Below are 23,293 nucleotides of genomic sequence, written 5' to 3'. Positions count from 1 at the left end.
TAAATGACTGTGAAAACATAAAAACCTTTGTATTGTAATTGCATTTACATAGCGTTTGCTACCCCTGGTGGGGTGTTGAAGTGTTTTTTTCATCGACTAGTACGCTACTCTGGAACCCATACAGCATTAGTGGTGAATTAGTATAATGAAATATGAAAGTAATTTGAGTGGTGGGCTGTTAGTCAGTGATTTGGATTGAGAAGGATAGCGAAGGGGTAGAAGAGGGAAAAAGGTTTGCAATTATATAGCGCTTGCTACACCTCATGAGGTGTTGTAGTGCTTTTTCGGCAGTAGCACATTACCCTGCAAGCTATAAAGGATTACTGGTGAATTAGTATAGTGAAATATGAAATTAATTTGAGTGGTAGACATGTTACTCTGTTATTTGGATTGAAAAGGATAGTGGAGGGATAGAAGATGGAAGGATTGAATTTTTTGTTTTTGTTTTTTTGTTTTGGAGCTCATAGCAGTAGGAGGCTAGGTATGAGTAAAAGGGAGGTGGAGGGGGAAGAGGGCAAACACATGCCCTCGCAGAGAACGCACTAGTCCACCAAGCCACCAGACCCAGCATTGCTTTCCGGAGGGAGCAATTTGCATTTTACATATTTCTAAATCCACCGGTTCTCCCCACACAATCCACCGCTCCCCAGTCACCCCCCCCCCCCACCCACCCACCCCTTGCTAGCTTCCTCGTGGCAGGAAACAAGCAGAAGTTACCCCGGTGTGCACCCAATGTGCGCCAACTCTGCCACTTCCAATGACATACCCAGTTGAGTGTGGTAAAACCATGGAAAATTCACACTTGCTTAGTTCAGATGTGGAGCACTGAAAAAGGCCTAGAGTTGATTACAGTTGTAGAAGAGCACCTATAGAAGGTGGTATTTAATTTTACAGAACATTCAATATAATATTACTGTTTCGGTCAAACAAAAAAAAAGAAAACATTTGACATGGTACAGACACTGGTGATACAATCAGCAAGCGCTATATGAAACTTTATAAATAAATAAATAAATAAGGTGGAAGCTTTGGCGTATGAAGAAAGCCGGTAAATATGTAATATTCGTTTTCTACCAGCAAATTCGTATGGTGATTGCAGCTCAGTTTACTCAAGTCAGTAATTTTATGGTTAGTTTAATCACACTCCAATTATTCCATGGGTCAAATGTTTTCTGTCACGAATGGAAAACCTCTGGCACACAGTTAATTATTTTTGCCAATAATCAAAAATGAAAATATTTCTTTCATTTTGAAGAGCCCAAAATAATGCTCACAAATTAGGGCAATGAGGTCCCAAACAAAACGCAGTGTCTAGAATATTCTTCTTATGGAATAACAATGTTCCAGACTCATTTGCTGAAAGAAACACACTGTTTTCCAGAAGTTCAAAATGTGTTTTTCACATGCAACCACTGACTGTGGGCCTGCTCACGCCCTCCAGTGATGGCCCTCTGGAGTGAGACAGAACATGCAGATGAGGCCTTGGACTCCCTGGTGAGTGCTCCTCTCACGACATGCAGGGTATGAATCTGCTCTAAACAGCTGCACCACATTAAGGGGCACCTATGAAGATTATTAGGCGCTAAATAGCTTGTTTGGATTGCACCCACTAAACAGACTTCACCTCTGACACCTTGGAATCTCAGACCCCTTTTAACTACCACATTACACTACAATCGAAAAAAAATAAAGCACGCAGCTAACATTCTACCTTTTTCAGAGCGTATCAATACAAAAATAGCCTACACTGCTACAGCTTGGAGGCTAGATAGGGCTTTTTTTATAGCAACCTCTTGACCCTGCCAGCACCCTCACTGACCCCCGCCCCACGCCACTGATCGCCATTCACACTTCTTGGCTCCAAGTAAATGAAGATAGCCTGGAAATGCACCAAATAAACATCGCTGCACTTCCAGGCCATCTTCATTTACATATACTTGCAGAGGCATCTGCGCCCCCCTGGGAACCCATCGGCGCCCCCCCCCAGGGGGGCGCGCCCCACAGTTTGAAGACCTCTGCCCTAAGGCCACATCCTCTCTCCATGTTACCACGCCGTTTAAATGTTCTCTAATTTTGGAGCTTGATGTGCAAATGGGGAAAGATGTTATTCCATTTAACAATTAGTCTGGACTCTTTAATAATTAGACACTTTCTAAAGCATACTAACCATGACCGTTATCTAGTTCTTGTGTAAAGCAGGCCCTTTGAACTATTTAAATGACAGAGGAATGTATATATTTACCTGTTTATCCACTTGCTGTGATCTTGTGAGACCCTGATGACGGGCCAGTTGTGGTATTAAACACTAGTTGACGGGAAAAGCAATTAGCGTTTAAATAAACATTTGAAAAACACGCCCTGGAAGCGTGCACAGTATTTGTAAACGGAAAGTTAGTCACGTCTGCCATACTGGAACATAAAGCATCACAGCCGTTTTGGAGGCGCCCTGTGGTCAAAGAAAAGGGTGCAGCTTCCCAAATAAAATGAAACAAAGATGAAATCAACATTCTATCAAGGGGAGCCCAGCTGTGTAGAGTTCACACATGACCTACGTCATAACGCATGCTGGTTAATGGTAAACAATTCACTCGTCACTATTAAACACCTACATTTTATAATTACAGTAGTCATTGTTTATGTTGCCGGACAATAAAAGACATTATTTTTAGGTTTCGCCTGGCGTCCGCTGGGCAGCAGCATTCGCGCAGGCGAAATCTTATGTTTCAACAGTATGTGGCTTTGTCCCACCTCTCTCTTCCATTGGCTAGCTCCATAAATGGAAGCTAGCCATTGGAAGAGAGATCTGTCCGTCATTGATGGAGCAGATACGTGGGCGTTCCGGCGATTTTTTCGGTCTCCGCCCCTTTGTTAACGTCATTGCGGCGGTGGGCGGGTGTTATTTTTTTTTTTTGACAAGGCTGGTTTTTGGCATTCCTCCGAAGATGGCGCCCGAAGAACAAGCTGGCTAAGGGCTCCCGGCTCTCGTGGCCCTGGCCTTCCTGGAGGATGAGGAGAAGTCGGTGAAGCTCTGCATCTCCACAGCGGAGCTGCCCCCCTGGGTAAGTCGGTGCCTCCTCCGCCCAGCTCGCCCCTATTCCAAACACAATCATCTTTGTTAATTAAATGACTTCCTGATAATGGATGCCAACTAATCCTCCAATGGATCACATAAACACTGGCCTCCTTTTGAGTCCAGTCGGCACTCTCGAAAAAGCATAGTTTCTGCTTAATTTACTGACACTTCCTGAGTTTGTCGCGACAAACCAGGGCGCCTGGTGAATGTGTAAATAAGTAAATCATTCATGTATGGCGTCACTTGGCACTCTCTTGCAATGTCTCAACAAGAGTTGCTGCCTCATGTAAAGAGTACTCTTTTACCGACCTCGGAAGGATGAATGGCGAAGTGGTTTTCGTCAAGACTCAAAACAGAAATCTGTTCAAGAGCTGGCCCCAGCACAGATCTGAGCGGAAATGCGATTCATTTCAAGTAGAGTCGAGCGCGTGCACCAGCGTGGCAGGTAGCTTGGTGGGTCCGTGCGGCTGCGGCGGAGTCTGGGTGAAACATGTGAATATTTTTGTGAAATATTTGAATTGAATACAACTTTTCAATCTAACACATCTGTAACCCAACTGGTGCTCATGTAAAGCGCTCTGATACCTACGGTCGAGTTAGCGCTATATAAAACTCTCCCCCACCCCCGCCCAAAAAATACAATCTATTCCAAACACAATCATCTTTGTTAATTAAATGACTTCCTGATGATGGATGCCAACTAATCCTCCAATGGATCACATAAACACTGGCCTCCTTTTGAGTCCAGTCGGCACTCTCGAAAAAGCATAGTTTCTGCTTAATTTACTGACACTTCCTGAGTTTATCTCGACAAAACCGGGGAGCCTGGTGAATGTGTAAATAAGTAAATCATTCATGTATGGCGTCACTGGCACTCCCTTGCAATGTCTCAACAAGAGTTGCTGCCTCATGTAAACGGTACTCTTTTACCGACCTCGGAAGGATGAATGGCGAAGTGGTTTTCGTCAAGACTTGAACCTGAAATCTGGAGGCAACATTCACGTTTCTACAAATAGCGTGTCTGGCATATTATGCTAAATACATAACATACCTAACAGTAGTTTATTGCAGGCTTGATTGTACCTTTAAACAACAATTAAATGATATGTTATGTTTAAAAAAAAATAACATACCACTATATATCTAGCATTAGCTTTTAAAGGTTTTAATGTAATATATTTAGGCACAGTGAAAGGATGGGACAAGATAGGTATTTCTACTCAAACTTGAAGAATTTGGTTTAAAGGCAAATTGGACGCGTTACGCACACCGGCGCGTGGACACGCCGGTGTGCGTAACGCAGCGCTCTACAAATGTCCCAATAATAATAATAATAATTAAAGAGAGCTCCTGTTGAGATGATGATTAACTATTGGAAGGTAACAGAGCTGCTGAACTTGTGAGACTCTTGTACCAGGCGTGGACACCAACCACACTCAGCATTCCCATTAACAGGATCCAGAAGCGATGGTTTTATACCAGTGTCAAATATCCAACCGTCGATCAGGCCACTTCTAGCAATCATCGAGCGAACCTTCCTGTGTGGGGTCTGCTTGAGCTGCGGAAAAAGCAAGATGTGTTGGATCTGCTGGGTTCAGTTCACAGGGCGGAAAATCAAGCTGAAATCAAGGAAGAACAGTAGAGTACAAATGCGTATTGTAAACTTTCGATATATTTCTTTAGAGGTCCCTAGCGGAGAGGTCTGGCACAGTTCGGAAAGGGGGTGGCGGGCCGCCAGCTGTGTCTGTGATTAAGTACTCCTCCCCCACACCTGACTTTATTAAAAGCTAGAATAGTGGATTTCTATCCCGCAGCCGGGTCTCTCCAGAGGTGTGTGATTTGGGGGGTCCAGAGGAGTTGGACCCCCCACAAACGGGGTTCCAGATTGAACAGACCAGCCCTGCATTCCTTCTTCGCCAAAGCGGGGAATTAAAACACGGGACACCCGCGTGCTGCACGGAAATGAAAAGGTCAGCCCCCGCCGCGTTCTCATTTCAACACACCCACCCCGTCTTTAATAAATCCTGTAGTTTCTGCAGGGTTAAACGGTCTGGTGCGCAAAATCTGCTCTGTCAGGGGGTTACCAATGGGTAAAACGTGATGTACATATATATCCTTGAGAAGCTTACATACCACCATACTGCAGAGGGACCCTTATGACAGACCTGTCGGTTACAGACCGTGTAGCGCTCGGAGATAACATAACGAGTCTTTGTAAAGCGCACATTCACACATGGGTGCTAAATAATGGATGTTTGTTCCCCCCCCTCAGTGGTACTCATTTTATCGACCTCCAGAAGGATGAAAGGCTGAGAGGGTCTGTTGGGATTTGAACATGTGACCATTATGTGGCACACAGGTCCCTGCAGTGGACGCAATAGTCCCCACAGCCACCAGACCTCCAGGGGCGCGAGTTGCAGCAGCTCGTACGTGTATACTACTCTCTACTACTCACTCTCTAGTCACTCTCTACTACTCACTCTACTATTCACTCTCTACTACTCACGCTCTACTACTCACTCTCTACTACTCACGCTCTACTACTCACGCTCTACTACTCTCTACTACTCATTCTCTACTACTCACTCTCTACTTCTCTCTACTACTCACTCTCTACAACTCACTCTACAACTCACTCTCTACTACTCACTCTCTACTACTCTCCAATACTCTTTACTCACTCTCTACTACTCTAATTCTCTTTACTACTCACTCTCTACTACTTTCTACTACTCTACTACTCACTCTCTACTACTCTCAACTATGCTCTACTCACTCTCTACTACTCTGTCCTATCCACTCTATCTACTAATCAATTACTAATGTCAATAGCTCAAACTCGCGTAAATAGGTCTCGCATTTGCAAGAGATTAAGCTATTGGCATTGTAAATGACAATGCCATTTATTTATCGGTTTTCAAAACCAACACATAAATAAAAGTTTTGGCATTTACAATGCCAATAGCTCAAACTTTTGCAAAGGCGAGACCGTTGCATTGTAAATGCTTGTTTAAAAAAAGCAGACAGAATGCACTGGCATTCCACGTGTACATAAAGTAATAACTAGCCATAAGGTATCCTGGGGAGGATGTGACGTTACTGCTTGAGCTGCCAACTTTAGAACTGTGGAGCCTCTGAGTCCTGGGGTCGACTCAATTTCCTGTGATTCTGACAAAACACCTTATCTTCCGATGGGCTAAAAGCAAAAAAACAAATCTCACTTTGTGTAGTGTAACATGTGCTCATATAAAGCGCGTCAATGCCCTTAGGCCGAGTTCGCATTACATAGAACTGCAAAAATAAAATAAGTGTGACAAATCAGCAATAACTATACATATTTATTTGGTATTCATTATAGATGTTGCTTTTAAACAGCGGTGTTCCTACTATACGCCTTGGAAGGATGAGAGGCGATGTGGTTTTGCCGGTGCTGCTGAAGTAGAGCTACTGTCAGTGGAACACGAGCCCTTCAGGATTTACGACACCAAAGCTGCTCTTCAAGGAAACCTGGGGGTCTTAAGGTTCTTCTTAGGGAGCACTGCACCCACTATGTTCCCAGCAGAGAGCAGTCCGGTGTAATGAGTTGAGATGGAGGGGGGGGGGGGGGGGGGAGATTGAATGGTCCAAGTAAGAACAGGAGAAGTTGGGGGTTGGCTGAGATGGGGCACGATTCTAATTCAGCCCCTATCTAATTTAATATGTGATAGAGGCCTGAAATGGGGGGGGGGGTGCACAGTCCTAGACTCCTGATTGTGACCATGTGCACCGCCATGTATGGCCTAATAGTAGCTACTGCTGCTTTATGGAATATTTGAGCATGTTTAAAGTTTAGCAATGTATCATAGGCCCTAGTGTGAGGAAGGAGCAGAGCGTCCCTAGTCACTGTTTGAATTGTAAAAGCAAGCGATATTCAGGGTTGAATGGGCCTGCGACATCTCTGGGTCCCTTTGACACTTCACCAAAGGAAGCTACGCCCTGATTTTGTATAAAAGACAAACTTCCCATGGCAATATTACCGCTTTTAGGAATGTGTGCCACTCGTTCCCGGCTGTAAAGCCACGTAATCTGTGCCGTGCTCACTTTGCTAAGGAAAAGCAAATTAATGCTCCCTAAAAGGAAGGCTATTTTGGTACACTGAGGTAAGGTCATCACAACAAGGGGCGATTTTGGTGCAAAAAAGAATGCTTGGCACACTGATAGTTAAAGGTTACTGCCAGAGCCATGAGAAGTACGTGACAGAAATTACTGCACGGGATAAAGTGCGCAGCAGCACCACTCACAGGGATAATAAAAAGGGATGGGCAAGGTTATTCTGCACTACAGTACAGCAACAGAGGCCGAAAATAACAGCTCCCCTTTAGCGTAGTCATATGGCAGATACACTAAGTCCCTCATATATGCATCCACAGCAGAGAAGAGTGGTGCGAAGCAGCGATTAGGAGGGGTATCCAAAAGATTTATATATTTGTTGAGCTGCAATAATATTTTGAGAAGAAATGTTGTAGACAGTGTAAGGTAACGGTACATAACGCAAGAGTGGAGAGCGGTTAAATGAGTGGGAAGCGGTATACAAACGAGGGAGCAAGAAAACAAATGGTCTCCCACGAAGTGCTGAATTAAAAAAAACAAGCAAAGCAGTAAAGTGAGGACTTTGGATGGCAAATGGTGATCACTTTTGCGGCCGCTTTGATGTTCTCAGTGGCCGCGATGCTCACTGAGAACATCAAAGCGGCCGCGAAAGTGATCAGCAGGCGAACGAATGGTGCGCGCGCCCGGCACAAATGCACTGTACCCGATCCGCACTTTGGGAGCACTTTTGAAAGTCCCCTTACTTAATATCTCGCCAAAGCATCGCTGACGCAATGGCTTAGGCGAGACCTAAAAAGGAAGGTTTGGACTTGGCATAAAGGGCTATTTTGCCATGTGGAGTTAGTATTTTAAAAGCTACAAGCCTGCAGGAGGCACACCTAGATCAATGTGTTCACTGTCGCAGCAGTGGTGGCACACGGGGTGGGTGAATTTTTTTTTTTTTAACAGAGTTTACATAGCGCGAAATTGACCCGAATCAGGTTTCAGAGCGCTTTACATTGCACCAGTTGCATTACATGAGGACCCATTCATTTTTGTTAGGCAGGGGGAGATTAAGTGATTTTCCCAGAAACAGAGAATGTTAGGCGTCATTGCGAGACTCGAAACCAGGTCTCCAGACTCGAGGTCGAACGCCCTAGCCGTTAGGCCAACTCCTCTCCCCATTAAACTTACAAGCCCTAGGTACACTGAGTACCACATAATAGGGACTTACAGGTAAGTTAAATATGTCAATCAGATATTAGCCAATTGTACATCAAATTGAGGGGTAAAAGCCATGTGCACTCAGGCCTGATCAGCAGGACTCATTGCACTTCAGAGTCTGTAAACCAGCACTACATCTAGCAAAACGTTGGGGATATCCTACAAAAAGGGCATTTCCTCACAGGCTGTACAAATCTTTTCTCAACCATTTGCATGCATTATTTATTCTCTGCCTTTCTTACATCCTTCTTCCTTTATCACTTACTTGATCCAACCTTTTTTCACTGCATATCTAAGCTCCTTCCTTCTTAATTGTTTTGCTTCACTGCTTTTTTTCTTTCTGCACCTTACATTTTTAAAGCCCTCCTTTGTTTTTTGTGTCGGCTGTTTTTCCAATGCAACATCTTTTACAGCTCCTTGGAAACATGTACAGACTTTTCTGAAAAAATATAAATTTTACACAATACCAATTCAATGTTTTAAGGAGTGTCTATGTTCAATTCCTCAAAGCTCTATGGAATATTCCACTTAAGTATCAAAAGTGTGTTTAAAGTAGCGTTCATCCCAGCATGTACACCTGCATCTTCACAACGCAGGGCTAGAAGGTGTTATGTCTACCACCAATTCTGAAGGTTCTGCCTCACCGAGATGCTTCTTTTTTCCCATGAGCAATAAAGTCTGCAGACCAAAAAATGAAGGAGAGCCCTTCCTTCATCTGGGACCTGTGACGACACAAATAATGGTCCCCCACCCATGAGAGCACCTACCACTCTTTAAATTTCCACAGCGGGTAAAGATGATTAGGCAGGGTTAGCTAAGCTTTCACCCCATCCATGATTTGACTTGTGAAGGAAGGAGCATTCCCTTGCTGCCCTCTATTTGAGTTAGAAGACTGTGCACCAACGTGTCACACTGTCACTACTGCTGAACAAGCTCACCAGAGGGCAGTTCTAATGTAAAGATGAGCTCTTCATAAATTGTGTAGAACGTAGTTTATTAAGCCCAACAGGGAGGCAAGTCGTTCTCTTCATAGACCATGTAACAACTGACACTCTTTAATACATTACATTCTAATAATGACCTAGCTACATTCTCAGCAAGGAATGTACTTAATTAAAGGTAAAGATACAACACATCTCCCTTATTATAATAACAAAACGAAAGAGAAATAAAAACAGGAAAGGAAAAAGAGGGAGGGAAAGGATAAAAGTGCAAAAGGTAAAAAGAGAACAAGAAAAAAAAAGGAACAGTCAGGAAAACAAAGATCAAGCAAAAGAGATAAGTCACCCAGGAAAGTAATCTTGAAGATACAATGGAGGTCTCCTAGTTCTAATGATAGTGCTGCGAGAAGAAACATGCTCATTCTGAGGTGGTTGATTCGAGCATTTCTCAGAAGCAGGTTCCACAACACATTTACCAGGACCAGGTTTCACAACACCATCATCCCCCTCCACACACCTTGACAACCGCAACATACTCCAAACATCTCTCCCAGCAAGCATAACCACATTCTTCATGACCTTTATAATGCGTCTAGGCCCAAAATACTTTGACTCACCCTTAGGGGACCAAACAGCTTTTTTAATAAATACAAAATCACCCACTTTCCAAGAAGAACTCTTCACCCCCGTTAGAACGTCAATCCTGCTCTTGTACTTATCTTGATAGTTTTGCAACCTAGAATCTTTGATCACACAGCCTCTATCCTTAACAGACAGCCACAAAGGATCAAGCTTAGAACCAGCAACCCTACCTTAATACATTACATTCTAATAATGACCTAGCTACATTCTCAGCAAGGAATGTACTCAATTAAAGGTAAAGATACAACAAGTTCTCGTTCCTTGGCAGCATGGTCTGATATTGCACCAGCGCAGTGGAAGGCAGTGTCTTTCTTGTGTAGTCTGCATGTCTTGGAAAGGTCCTTGTGCCCAGTTGGCATGGAGGATTCCCTATCAGATTTCCCATGGACCACAAGCTGGTATCAGTGTGCAGCTGCGTCCTGGAAAGTTTCCCCTTGGTGCTTCAGAAGCAGTTGAGGACCACAGGCTGAGGAGTCAGAAGATGAAGCATTGGGACGGAGGAAGAGCAGAAGGGAAGCTAAAAGTTTGGTTTCCATTCTTGCACATGTTATACAAGGGCAATGCCATGTTCGTAAGAAGAAGGGTGTGGTTGAACTTATCCCATTCCTAACCAACATGTTTGATAACTTTTGTCCTATACTTTTAGGTCTCGGCCTGCGAAAGACTGCGCACATGTGCAGTCGAGCTGGCGAGATTTAATGATCTAGGGTATTTTTTCAATAGCGAGGTTAAGCCCAGCCCCTCTTTTCCATTGGCTGGTGTCACCGTTCATGCTAAACGGTGGCGAGCCATTGGAGAAGAGGTCCTAGTGACTTTCTTCTTTCTCTTTTAGCCCCGTCCTTTTCAGACTGAGCTCCTTGACTTACTGCTGTGGTAAAAGGTTTCTTATCTTCTTTATGGGCATCTGTTTCGCCCCATAAAGAAGATAAGGAACCTTTTACCACAGCAGTAAGTTTTGCCGAGCCCGTCTGAAAAGCACGGGGCTAAAAGAGAAATGTATTTTATTTTAGTATGATCGCGGCACCCGCGCATTACTTTTAAAATGTTATTAAGTAAAGCGCGGGTGCCGCGATTATACTAAAATTAAAGAAATAGAAAACATCTATTTCTTTCATTTTGGTATAATCGCGGCACCCGCGCTTTACTTATAACATTTTAAAAGTAATGCGCAGGTGCCGTGATTAACCAACATGAAAGAAATAGATGTTTTCCTGCTGCTTCCTCAGAGTCAAAGATCACACAGTCAGTCCTGGTTCACCTCTCACAGTGAGCCTTAAGTGCTTGACTTTGATGCCGTCAGTGTCAAAGATCACACAGTGAGTCCTGGTTGTGCGGGCTTGCAGGGGTCTAAGTGAGGGACTACTTCAGGACCACAGACCCCTCTGCGCCTCACACTAATGTGCGAAGGGCGTGCGCTCGGGCAGTAACCCCAGCCCCGCTGGTCTGTGTGCGTGTGAATCAAGGCGTCAGAGTGTAGAAGGAAAGCAATTGCACTGCGTCTGATTATATCTAGATTTTATGGCGCGAGGACATAAGGTCTGGCGTCATGATTCCTAAAGCTCCTCCTGTGACGCATGCAGAGCTGTTACTGGAGCGGCTTCTTGGCGCTAAGAGGGGCTTCGAGGGACACCATTGTGTGATCACAGGATGAAACTGGGCCCGAAGACTCGTCTGAACACAGAAGTGCGAACACGGAAAGAAACTGACACAAGTATTATTTCTTTATTACAAGAAGGGGCGGGGCTTGCATGCTCAGTCATTGCACAGATTGTACACAAACTGTTCTACCAGCAAGGGCGGTGCCACAGATGCCTCGATCCAAGACAGAATCCTGGATTTGTATTGACTGACATCTCCAGCAGGACATGAAGTATGTGTACACTGCAGAGTTTAATATTTAAACACGGCTGCTGTTTCCTCCAGCAGGGGGCGCCCTTTCCTAAGTCTCTGTTCGAATCCCAGCGCATCCACAGCATGTCTCAGGCCGGGCCTCTATCGCTAATGTCTCAGGCCGGGCCTGTAATGTTAATGTCTCAGGCCGGGCCTGTAATGATAATGTCACAGGCAGGACTTGTAATATTAATGTCTCAGGCCTGGCCTCTAATGTTAATGTCTCAGGCCTGGCCTCTAATGTTAATGTCTCAGGCCGGGCCTTGCAAAGTTCCTTTAATCACATCCATTGCCCATGAAGGAGGAATCATGAATTCAGGGACACCTCACACTGTGAGCTTGCCTCTTAAAGGGGGTCGGGCGGGGGAAGAGACAGGCGTTTTTTCTGTCTCTTTTCGCTAAGGCCAGTAGGGCTGGGCAGAAGTCTGTCCCATGTCAGTGAGTTCTCAATGAATGGGCTGCAGGGCTGGGGCTGACTCAGTGCGAGAATTAGGATCAGTTACACTCCAGGCTACTGTATACAGCAGAGCTTTCCAAACTGTGTGTCCTGACATAGTACTGTGTAGCCTGCAAGTGGTGGGTGTGTCGCGGGATGACACCAGCTCTTAGCACATAACTGCTGCTAATTAAGAGCTACTTAAGCCACTTTGAAATTGTAAGATTAATCAGGTGCGCTGGCTGGCAGCTTTATGGTTCTTCTCTGTTGTGGAAGTTTTACCAACAAGAGTATAGAGCAACTTGAGTCGGCTTTAAATAATTTGTTGCACTAGCTGGAGCCATGGCCCACACGGAGCTTTAGGTTTCTTTATTGTGGCAGGTCTACATAGCAATGTGAGCTTCTTTTAATTTGTGAGCTTCATATAATTGGCGCTAGTCGCATATATGGCCCCTACGCAGCCTTCTGTTTCTTTTCTGTGGCAGTTCTAACAACGCGTTTATACAGCTACATTATACACTTTCTATTTGTTAGAATAACACTACCTTTGCCCCCTGCACCAAGATAACAGGGCCTCGCCAACTTACAATCACACATGCTGCTGCAGGCTAATGAACGCCTTCCGACATTTGGTTAACTTTTTACTTTACTGGTTTCTTATCGAGATGGTACCACATGCTGTTTAAGGTTGATTGACGCTTTAGAGCACCTTGAGCCCAGACATCTTTGACCATAGTACCTGCCTCACTGTCGGCTTTGAATTTAGAAAGACACGGCACATAGACACTGTATTTTCGGTACTCTGTCAACAATTATGTCGCAGTCTCCAGGTTCTCACTCTGTTTTTTAACTGCGTTTTTGAATTCTTTTCACTCAGCTCGGTTGCAGTTGACTTTCACTTTTCACTGCATTGATGAGCGGACAGAGAAAGGGCGAGATAGGGAGAGGGAGGGAGAGAGAGATAGGGATAGGGAGGTAGAGGGATAGGGAGGGAGAGAGAGAGGGAGAGAGAGAGGGAGGGAGCGAGAGAAGGAGAGAGAGAGATGGGGAGAGGGAGGGAGAGGGAGAGGGAGGGAGAGAGAGAGATAGGGAGAGATAGGGAGAGGGAGGGAGAGAGAGGGAGGGCGAGAGATAGAGGGAGGGAGAGAGATAGGGAGGGAGATAGGGAGGGGGAGGGAGAGAGTTAGGGAGGGAGGGGGAGGGAGAGGGGGGGAGGGGAGGGATAGAGATAGGGAGGGAGAGAGATAGGGAGGGAGAGAGATAGGGATGGGGAGGGAGAGGGATAGGGAGGGAGAGGGGATAGGGGGGGAGAGAGGGATAGGGAGGGCGATAGGGAGGGAGAGAGAGAGGGAGGGAGAGAGATAGGGAGAGAGATAGAGAGGGAGAGAGATAGGGAGGGGGAGGGAGAGAGATAGGGAGGGGGAGGGAGAGAGATAGGGAGGGGGAGGGAGGGGGAAGGAGAGAGAGGGAGGGTGAGAGATAGGGAGGGAGAGAGATAGGGAGGGAGAGAGATAGGGAGGGGGAGAGATATAGGGAGAGAGAGGGAGGGAGAGAGGGGGAGAGAGGGGGAGGGAGAGAGATAGGGAGGGGGAGGGAGGGAGAGAGATAGGGGGAGGGAGGGAGGGAGAGAGATAGGGGGAGGGAGGGACGGAGAGAGATAGGGGAGGGAGGGAGAGGGAGATAGGGAGGGGGATAGGGAGAGGGAGAGAGAGAGGGAGAGGGGCAGAGAGGAAGGGAGAGATAAAGAGAGAGAGGGAGACAGAGAGGAAGGGAGATATAAAGAGAGAGAGGGAGACAGAGAGAGGGAGACAGTGACAGAGAAGGAGGGAGAGAGAGGGAGGGAGGGGGAGGGAGGTAGAGAGAGAGAGGAAGAGAGGGTGGGTGCCAGAGAGAGAGAAAGACAGAGGGGGAGAGAGAGAGAGGGAGAGGGAGGGAGAGAGAGAGAGGAGAGGAGAGAGAGAGATGGGGAGAGAGAGGGAGAGGGGAGAGAAAGAGAGGGGAGAGAGTGAGAGGGGGACAGAGAGAGGAAGGGAGAGATAAAGAGAGAGAGGGAGGAACAGAGAGAGAGAGAGAGAGAGAGAGAGAGAGAGAGAAGAGAGAGAGAGAGAGAGAGAGAGAGAGACAGAGAAAGAAGTGTATATGCCTGGTCTGGTGGCTCAGTGGAGGAAGGCATCCACTGCAGGGGCCTGTGTTCAACCTCATGGCTACAGTTTTTTATGTTCTAGCCCTGCCCCTTCCCCACTGACCCCGCCCCCACTGGTGCGGCCCTCAGCCACAAACCACAATGTCTACACTGCCTTACTGTGTCCCAAAATGATGCATCTCCAAAAAGTGTGTCACTAACATGAAAAGTTTGGAAAGCTGTGGTATACAGGCTAGGTCGGTCGGGCTATGGGGAGTCATATAAGCTACCTTGTTTGTGAAAGGCAGGTAGGGCTGGGGCGGAGAGAGTCGGGGAAGGGATCAGTGACATGCTAGACCACTTTATACAGGGCCGGTGGGGCTGTGGTGAAGCCGGCCGGGTACGGTTGGGACCCGTGGTTGGGGGTGGGGCTGTTGGAGTCGGAGACAATCTCACGCACATTGGGGTCTCTTTGTTAACCCCCTGGTTTCTGGGCGTCGTTAGTCCGCATCTTTCTTTCTTTTGTGTAGTTATTCATTAGTTTTGTTTATGTTTAATTGTCCGCACTCACTGCAGTGCGCATTTCAGCAGCTCCCTGATGCCAAGGACCTTCTTTTAATGAAACCATTGTTTCTTTGGATCTCAACATGGTTGAAAGAAGAAATTAGCTTTACAAAATTGATTATACTTGATTGTTTAAAATTGGATTATGTTTCTCGTATTCCATGGTTGGCTCATAAAGTCCCTATGTTTAGTTCTATATTTAATTTGCCAGTAGGGGTGGAGCTATCCCAGATCTTATCACTAACTAAGAATCTCATCAAGGTCACTTTTCTACAACATAGGTCTGAACATAGCTTATGTGATGAGATGCGAAAAATGACAGTTTCCCTTTACATGTCTTTGATAGATAGGGAGAGCTGCCAGGAGTATTTGATATATATCAATATCTTTCAATATTAGTTTCTTCTATCTAGATTTAGATGTGAGATAGCTAACCATTTGGTTGCATTTCGGAAAATGAATTAATGCCTCCTTGATAAGGTTCCTTGCCAATGCGATGGGACGAGTAAACAATGCACACATCACTTTATTCTTAGTTTGCAAGTTCTATAAGGAATTGCGATGCCAAAATTTGAAACCCCTTTTTATCGCACAGAATATAAGAAATCATAAAAATGTACTGATGGTTCTGCCTGCACTAAATTATCATTTTGTATTTTTTAATGTTGCCTTTTTATTCCGAAAGCTATTTATTTCAGGAAATGTATTGTGTAAGAAATTGTATAGTGCATATCGTTGTTTATTTATTTTATGTGATGTATTACTGAGCTGGTTTATGAAGGGTTTTTATCAATTATATTTTATTTGAATTGTATTTTATCATGTATGAGAATCATCAATGCACTTTTATGGCAGTTTTTACTATCCTCATTTAGTTTTGAACAACGACTTAAAGGAAATTGTAACTGTTTTAAAGAAAATGTACATTCAGGAACCCATTTAACTTGATTATTTAATGTATGCAACAGTTTTAATTAATCGTTGCATAATAATAAATTACTTTCTTAATTACTTACATTTAACTTGAGGAAGTCAGTATGTATTACCAGTTTGTGTTTTCCAGTAACAAGGAGTCAGCTAACTAATGTCTTCCTCCATCCTTCTTCCTATAGTGTGGCAAAGAGAAAATGTCTGATGCTGAAAATTCTTTGACTAGAGGCCTGATTTAGAGTTTGGAAGACAAGTTACTCCATCACAAATGTGAAGGATATCCAATCCGCTGTATTACAATTCCATTATGTCCTAAAGAAACTTGAAATGTGGAAGACAGGATATCTGTCACATTTGTGATGGAGTAACCACATCCGTCAAACTCTAAATTAGGCCCTTATTCTCATGTGCAGAGTTAAAGCAAACTGAGGAAAACTCCAAAGCAAATTTGTCAAAAGTCTAATACTTGTAATGAAGTTGTAAGGGTGAAGCGCATGTTGAGTAATACTTCAGAGGCTGATGCCAGAAAGCTAAACCAGAGGCTTGTCACACTCCTCTGACTGCTGCTCTATTTATAAGGTCAAGAAAATCTGGAAAGGTTTCCAACAGTTACTTCTCCTATGACTAAGGACACGGATATATTTGAAGTTGGACAGGTGAATGGAAATTGGATACAACCCTCTTCTTTAATAGGATCATGTAGTAAATTAGAATAGAAGCAGCCTGTATATCTTAAAATGTGCAGAAAATGCAACCTCCTTGCTTGGTGTCTGACTTCATCAGGCAGGAAGAAAAAAAATGTATGTATAAGAATGTGTATTTCTGCTACAGATGTACCAAATGGAGTATCTGCTGATCGCATGGTGACTGTGTGGAAGGCAGCCTCTCACATCATATCTACATCACACTTACTGAAAGAATAATCCATGCCTTGTCTTCTCTTGGACTCCTGGTTACCCTTTCTGGTAGACTCAGCCTGCTCTTTGGCTCTTAATGAAAACACAGTGGTGGCAATAAGAGGACCTGAAATTAAAGTAGACATAAATTAGCAACAACTCTTGATGCAATGAAACGACACCCTCTTAACAAGACATGGTGTAATAAACAATGACAACTCAACTGAAGAACTGCCTAGAAATGGAAGGTGTATGCTTAAACTATAATTGTATACCAATAGTCTGAATTCACAAAGTCACTATGTGGGAAGCTGGGTTCATGTTGCATACCCCGACCCCACTTTTACCTGTTTTTTTATTTAACTTCGACTGAGGTGTATTGAATCCCTACTAACCAGGTTCCCAGTACCAGTGTTCTTTCCCTAAAACTGTACAACAGTGGGCACACCTTCAGCAACTCCTTTCTAGTAAATGGAACCCCTGGTACCTAGGGCATTGGGACTGAAGAAGGACCACTGGGGCTGCATCCCAAATTGTGCCACTCCAGAGACCCCTCGCCAAGACCATGCAATCTGCTATTGCAGGCTGCGTGTCTTTGTGCAGAGAAAACCAACGAGTCGCCATGCCCCCATTTACTGCATGAGGTATAGGTATGTCACCCCTACTACAGGCCTTCCAGCCATAAGGCAGGGTGCACTAGATCACATGTGTGGACATATCTTTATGAGAAGATTTGACCCAATAATATCTTAGTCCATTCTTGGATATTGTTAGGGCACAGGGAAGCCATAGAGAGTACATAGGTTGGATACTGGCGTCACCGTACCCTGAGATGTTTGGTACCAAACATCTCATCTTAATAAAGCCTCACCAATTTCAGTGTTGGAATTATTAATACATGCACACAGGAGACACCTTAGAGGGTCCCTGAAACCATACCAAGCACTGCTGTGGTCTCTGACTAGTCTTAGCCAGCCTGCCACCACCAGACATGTTTCTGACCTCATGAGGTAAGAGCCACTGCTCTCAGAGGCTAGGAAGAAAGCCTGCTCTGGGCGGAGGTGCTTAACACCTCCCCCGGGTCAGGATGGCCTTCCAAGGAGGGACGCTTCAAAGGCAATGTCATCTTTGGAATGCGATCCAGGCCACTCTAGCTAGTGGAGGATGTCTATCCCCCTGTCCTGCTCCACATTTTGCAGGAGGACAGGAGGGAACATTTGCTAAATTAGGAGGTGACGCAGGTGATGTGGAGCCCACTTTCCATTTCCCTCTATCTTGGTTTGAGAGGGAATTAGCCAATTAGGATTAGGGTAGTGCCCCTTCCAACAAGAAGTGGTCACTTAGAGGGTGTAGACACCCTAAAAGTAGGTAGCCCATTGGCTACTACCTGTCTCCCACTGTAACACCCCCAGAATTTAGAATATAGGTGGCATCCCTGACCCTAAACTTGAGATTCGATGGACACAAAGAAGATACAGACAAAGGTAGAGCTGCAGACCTGAGAACAGAAAACCTGCTGCAGAATTTTGGTGCGAAGCCCTGCCTGCTGCTTCCAGGACCCGACAATCGTGGTCTTTTAGTACTTCTAGTACTTGAACAGCGTAATTACTACAACTAATTCGGCGACAAACTGTTAAGAGACTGCAGAACCCAGATTTAAGCCATCAACCACTGTCTACCGCACTATGATCTGATATGGAAGCATCCACCCTGATTGTGCTCACATCAGAGAGTGTATCTTCTGAAATTGAAAACAAATCTTTTCGCAAGTATCCCGCAAGAAAATATTAGGAGAGTCATAGAAATGGCCAGTGTGCATTCTCAATATTCATCAGATGGAAAGGCTGTTGTGGCGTATGACGTTATATTGACAATATCGTTGCTGTTCCACCCGAGTTATGATGTTTACAGCCTAGTATACGTTTGTTGTTACATGTAAAGCGGTCATTGCCAACGTATCACCATTTTGCGATAATATCAATTATCTATCAGTCTAGTAGTCCTCTAAGCATTATGTGGTACCACTATGGGAGACATCGACGTGCCACCATCTTGAATGCAGTGTTTTTATTTACTGCTTGCATTCCACTTCTACATTAAGTGAAAATGTTTTAAAAATAGCGCTATTTTCTTGCATTTTGGACGTAACATGTACGTTGCACACATCACTGTGATGCGGACACCTGGAAAATTAACATGTTTCTACATTTTGTGCGCATTGCGGTGATGTGCACACCCCTTTAATTAAAAAAATTTTAAATACAAGCTTTGGAAGTAGTGCTACTTAAGCACTATAAAAAAGAGGCGGAGGCGAATGTAGGGGTTCAAGTACGTTTATTCCACAACAGCCCCCTACCAATGGTGCGGTTCAGGAATCAGCTCGCCACTGCTGTTGGAACCGTTGGAGGACCAGTGAAGGGGAAAGGGAACGTGGAACGTTGGGGACCAATGGGACGGCAGGGTGACAGTGGGTGCTCTCACGCAGGAGAACTATGAAACAAATGTTGTCACGCTTCAGAGCCTGGCGCGTGACCGTAACAGTAATTACAACACATCTTCCTCTCTTGAGTGTTTAACAACAAAATGGTTATTCACAAACAAAGTCATCAAAACGTTTTGGTTTGTTGATGGTTCTACCAAACCTTCCCCTGAGACCAAGATTGTCGGACATAACCTCAGTATCAGAATGTGGATCGCTAATGGTTCTACCAAACCTTTCCCTGAGACCGCGATTGTCGTTCATGGCTTTAGTATCAGAAAGTGAATCTCCTTCATCGCTCCGATAAGGCATGGGAGCGTGAGGAATAACTTCATCATTCTTGTCCGGTGAGCGCCAATCAGTGGACTCAGCGGTGGGTGGAGGACCACTATCTTGAACGTCAACATTTCTTGAATACATTCTGGTATTAGAAGCCCTGGAACTGTGACCACATACAGGTTCATCGTAATCAACCCTCAAATCATTATTGGCTCTACTGGGCTGGCACTGACTAGACATATCTTCATTATGAGAGTAGTGTGGGCTAATCCTAAACACTTTTCCTATTGAATGACATTTGGCCAACCTGTTCATATGCCATACTTTGCCGTCACTGAGTCGGGAAGCATTGGTGTACAGTTTGCTGATGCGAATGGGGGGCGGTGAATCTGCTTTCTCCCTTCTTGACTTTCCTTTCAAGACGAACTTTGACCAGATCCCCAATTCTGAAGGAAAATGCTACTTACCAGTATGCATCTGTTCTTGGCATGTAGAGCTGCAGAGTTGCACACTATGCATAGATGGCCACCTAGTGTTGGGCCCGGATGTTTGCAGTTTGTTTTGTTGTAGAAAAGTCTTTGGAAGTCACGGGATAGGTGACTCCTCCTGCGCATGGGCATCGGCTCCATCCCCAGATTGTTTTTCGCCATTAGGGAAGTGATGGAGCTGAACAAGAGGTCGTGATGTCCATGTGATTAGTATCTAATTAAGATAATACAGGAACAGATAAAGGTAGCCGGGGAGACGGGTGGGCGTGTGTAACTCTGCAGCTCTACATGCCAAGAACAGATGCATACTGGTAAGTAGCATTTTCCGTTCGAGGCATATGAGCTGCAGATTACACACTATGCATAGAATGTATAGCAGTACCCACACCTAGCGGCGACCACCAGTATCTGTTGCAGTTGTTTGAAACAGTGTTTTTAGTACAGTCTGGCTCACAATGGCTTGTTGTTTAGTTTGCACATCTACACAGTAATGCTTTGTGAATGTGTGCGGTGTAAGCCATGAAGCTGCTCTGCATATATCATCTAGGGGAATGTTCCCCAAGAATGCCATTGAAACCCCTATCTTCCTTGTTGAATGGGCTTTTGGAGGAATTGTTAACATACGTTTGGCTTTCTGGTAACATTTGTATGCATTTAACAATCCACCTAGCGATCCTTGATTTTGATATGGGGTTGCCTTTATGTGGCGTTGAAAAAGACACAAAAAGTTATTTTGCAAAAAGTTTGTGTCCTTTCGATATAGTACAGTAATGCTCTTTTGACATCTAAGGTGTGTAGAGCTCTTTCTGCGCCTGTTTGAGGCTGCGAGAAAAATACGGGCAGCTCAACTGATTGATTTAGATGGAATGGTGAAATGACTTTAGGAAGGAATTTAGGATTAGTACGAAGAACCACTTTGTTATGATGCATTTACAGAAAAGGTTCTTGACTGGTAAATGCTTGTAGTTCACTAACCCTTCTGAGAGAAGTAATTGCTACTAGGAAAGCTACTTTCCAGGTTAGGAATTGCAATTCACATTTATGTAATGGTTCAAAGGGAGGACCCATTAATCTTGTAAGAACAAAGTTTAAGTTCCACACTGGTGCAGGTGGCGTTCTGGGAGGAATTATTCTTTTGAGTCCTTCCATGAAAGCTTTTATAGCTGGTACTCTAAAAAGAGATAGATGTTGTCTATTTTGTAAGTATGCTGCAATGGCAGCAAGGTGTAGTCTGATAGACGTATAGGCTAAATTACACTTTTGAAGGTGTAATAGACATCCTATGATGTGTTGAATAGACACGTCTAAGGGATTTAGGTGGTTGTTTTGGCAGTATATGACAAAGCATTTCCACTTAGAAGCATAACATGCTCTAGTAGTGGGACGTCTAGCTTCTTTGATAATGTTCATACATTCTGGAGGAAGGTTGAGGTAACCAAACTCTATGACCTCAGGAGCCAGATCGCTAGGTTGAGCTGAGCTGGGTCCGGGTGTCTGATCTCTCCATGGTTCTGGGTTAATAGGCGTGGAGATAGGTTTAGTTTTGGGTGTGGTACTACAGACATCTGCAACAGCGTGGTGTACCACGATTGTCTGGCCCAAGTTGGAGCGACTAGAATGAGCGTCAGGGAATGTTGTTGTAGTTTGCGTACCACTAGCGGAAGTAGTGGGAGAGGAGGAAAAGCGTACGCAAATAGTTTTGACTAGTTCAGCCATATCGCATTGCCTTTGGACAATGGGTGTGGGTATCTGGCGGCAAAGCTTGGGCATTTTGCGTTTTCGTGGGTGGCAAAGAGGTCTATCTGAGGTTGTCCCCACATTTGAAAGAACGGATGAAGAACTTGCGGATGAAGTTCCGACTTGTGGATCTGCTGTGTTTGTCGACTTATGCAAAAACCACAGGTGATGGACAGAATGCAGAACAATGTCATACATTCACAAGAACTCTCCCAGCGAGTGCTGGAACCCACCCACTCCAAGGGACACCTCTTGGATCCAATCTTCAGCAACTGCATCCACCTTACAGTTAGCTCACCCATTCCTCTCCCATGGTCCGACCACTCCCTGATCCTATTCACCTGGTCACCGTCAGGTTCACGCCCCAAACCACCCCCTAGTCCCAGGAGAGACCACAACTGGTCACAACTTAATTCTAACCAGTGGGCATCCACTTTGGAAGCCTCAGTCCCAGAAAGCAACCCCGACCTGGTTGTCAGTAATGACAACTTCAATAAATGGATCACCAATTATTTAGAGTGCATTATTCCAATCAAAGACATTAAACTTAAACAAAGACCAAGAAACGCACCGTGGTATTCCCAGGACCTACGTAGTTTGAAGAAGGAATGCAAAAAACTAGATAGAAAATGGTGCATTGACTACTCACAAGCTAGCAAAGATGCATACCGGACTGCCATAAAACACTATAAAAATGGCATAAAAAATGTCAAAACCATTTTTTTCGAAAACAACATAAACGAAGCAGCGTCTAAACCTAGGGAGATATATCAAATTGCAAAAACCCTGCTCAAACTTTCGGACAATTTACCAGATCCTCTGAGTGCTCAGACTCGCTGCAATGAGCAGGCCGAATATTTCCACAATAAAATAGCCATGATCTACTCTTCCTTCCCTCAATCCCCTCACATCCAAACAGGTCACAAGGAAACAAGCCCGCCCCCTCCTGCCACCCTGGAAACCTTCCCACCACTGGAGCCTACCACCCTGGAAACTATAATACTCCAGGTAAAATCTGGATCTCCCAGTGACCCAGCCCCAGCTCAGTCTCTCAGGACAACTACTCCCATTATTCTGCCCACCATCCTAGACCTGATCAACAACTCTCTATCCTCAGGAAGCGTACCACTGAGGTGGAAACAGGCGACAGTTAGGGCTCTTCTGAAAAAGGCCAATCTTGATCAAAAGAACCCGGGGAACTACCGCCCGATCTCCCTGTTGCCATGGATAAGCAAAATTGCGGAAAAACATGTAAACCACTCCCTCACAGAATTCCTGGAACCGAACAACTTACTGGATGCATCACAGACTTGGTTCCACCCCATGCACGGAACAGAAACCGCGCTCCTTGCTGTGATGGAAGGAGCTAGAATGATTGTGGATCAGGGCGGCACTGCGGCCATCATCTTATTGGACCTCAGTGCCGCGTTCGACACCGTAAATCATGATATCTTGCTGCACAGAATCTCAGAACTAGGAATCACCTCTAAAGCAGCGGCCTTGCTCCAATCATTCCTATCAGAG

At 44.9% G+C, this 23,293-nt stretch overlaps 1 protein-coding gene across 1 annotated transcript in view; it reads right to left on the bottom strand.

Annotated features, from left to right (window-relative positions):
- LOC147676778 (uncharacterized) overlaps nt 1-23,293 on the bottom strand; it is an 804,990-nt gene that overhangs the window by 604,742 nt on the left and 176,955 nt on the right. Inside the window, exon 3 of the mRNA XM_086945211.1 lies at nt 16,803-16,913. Within this exon, the coding sequence (XP_086801337.1) occupies nt 16,803-16,913 (111 nt within the window). The remainder of the gene's footprint in view (nt 1-16,802; nt 16,914-23,293) is intronic.

This window comes from Lissotriton vulgaris, chromosome 12 (genome assembly GCF_964263255.1).
Source record: "Lissotriton vulgaris chromosome 12, aLisVul1.2, whole genome shotgun sequence".
Taxonomy (NCBI): Eukaryota; Metazoa; Chordata; class Amphibia; order Caudata; family Salamandridae; genus Lissotriton; species Lissotriton vulgaris.
The sequence above is the reverse complement of the archived record's forward strand: the minus strand, read 5'-3'. Positions and strand labels throughout refer to the sequence as shown.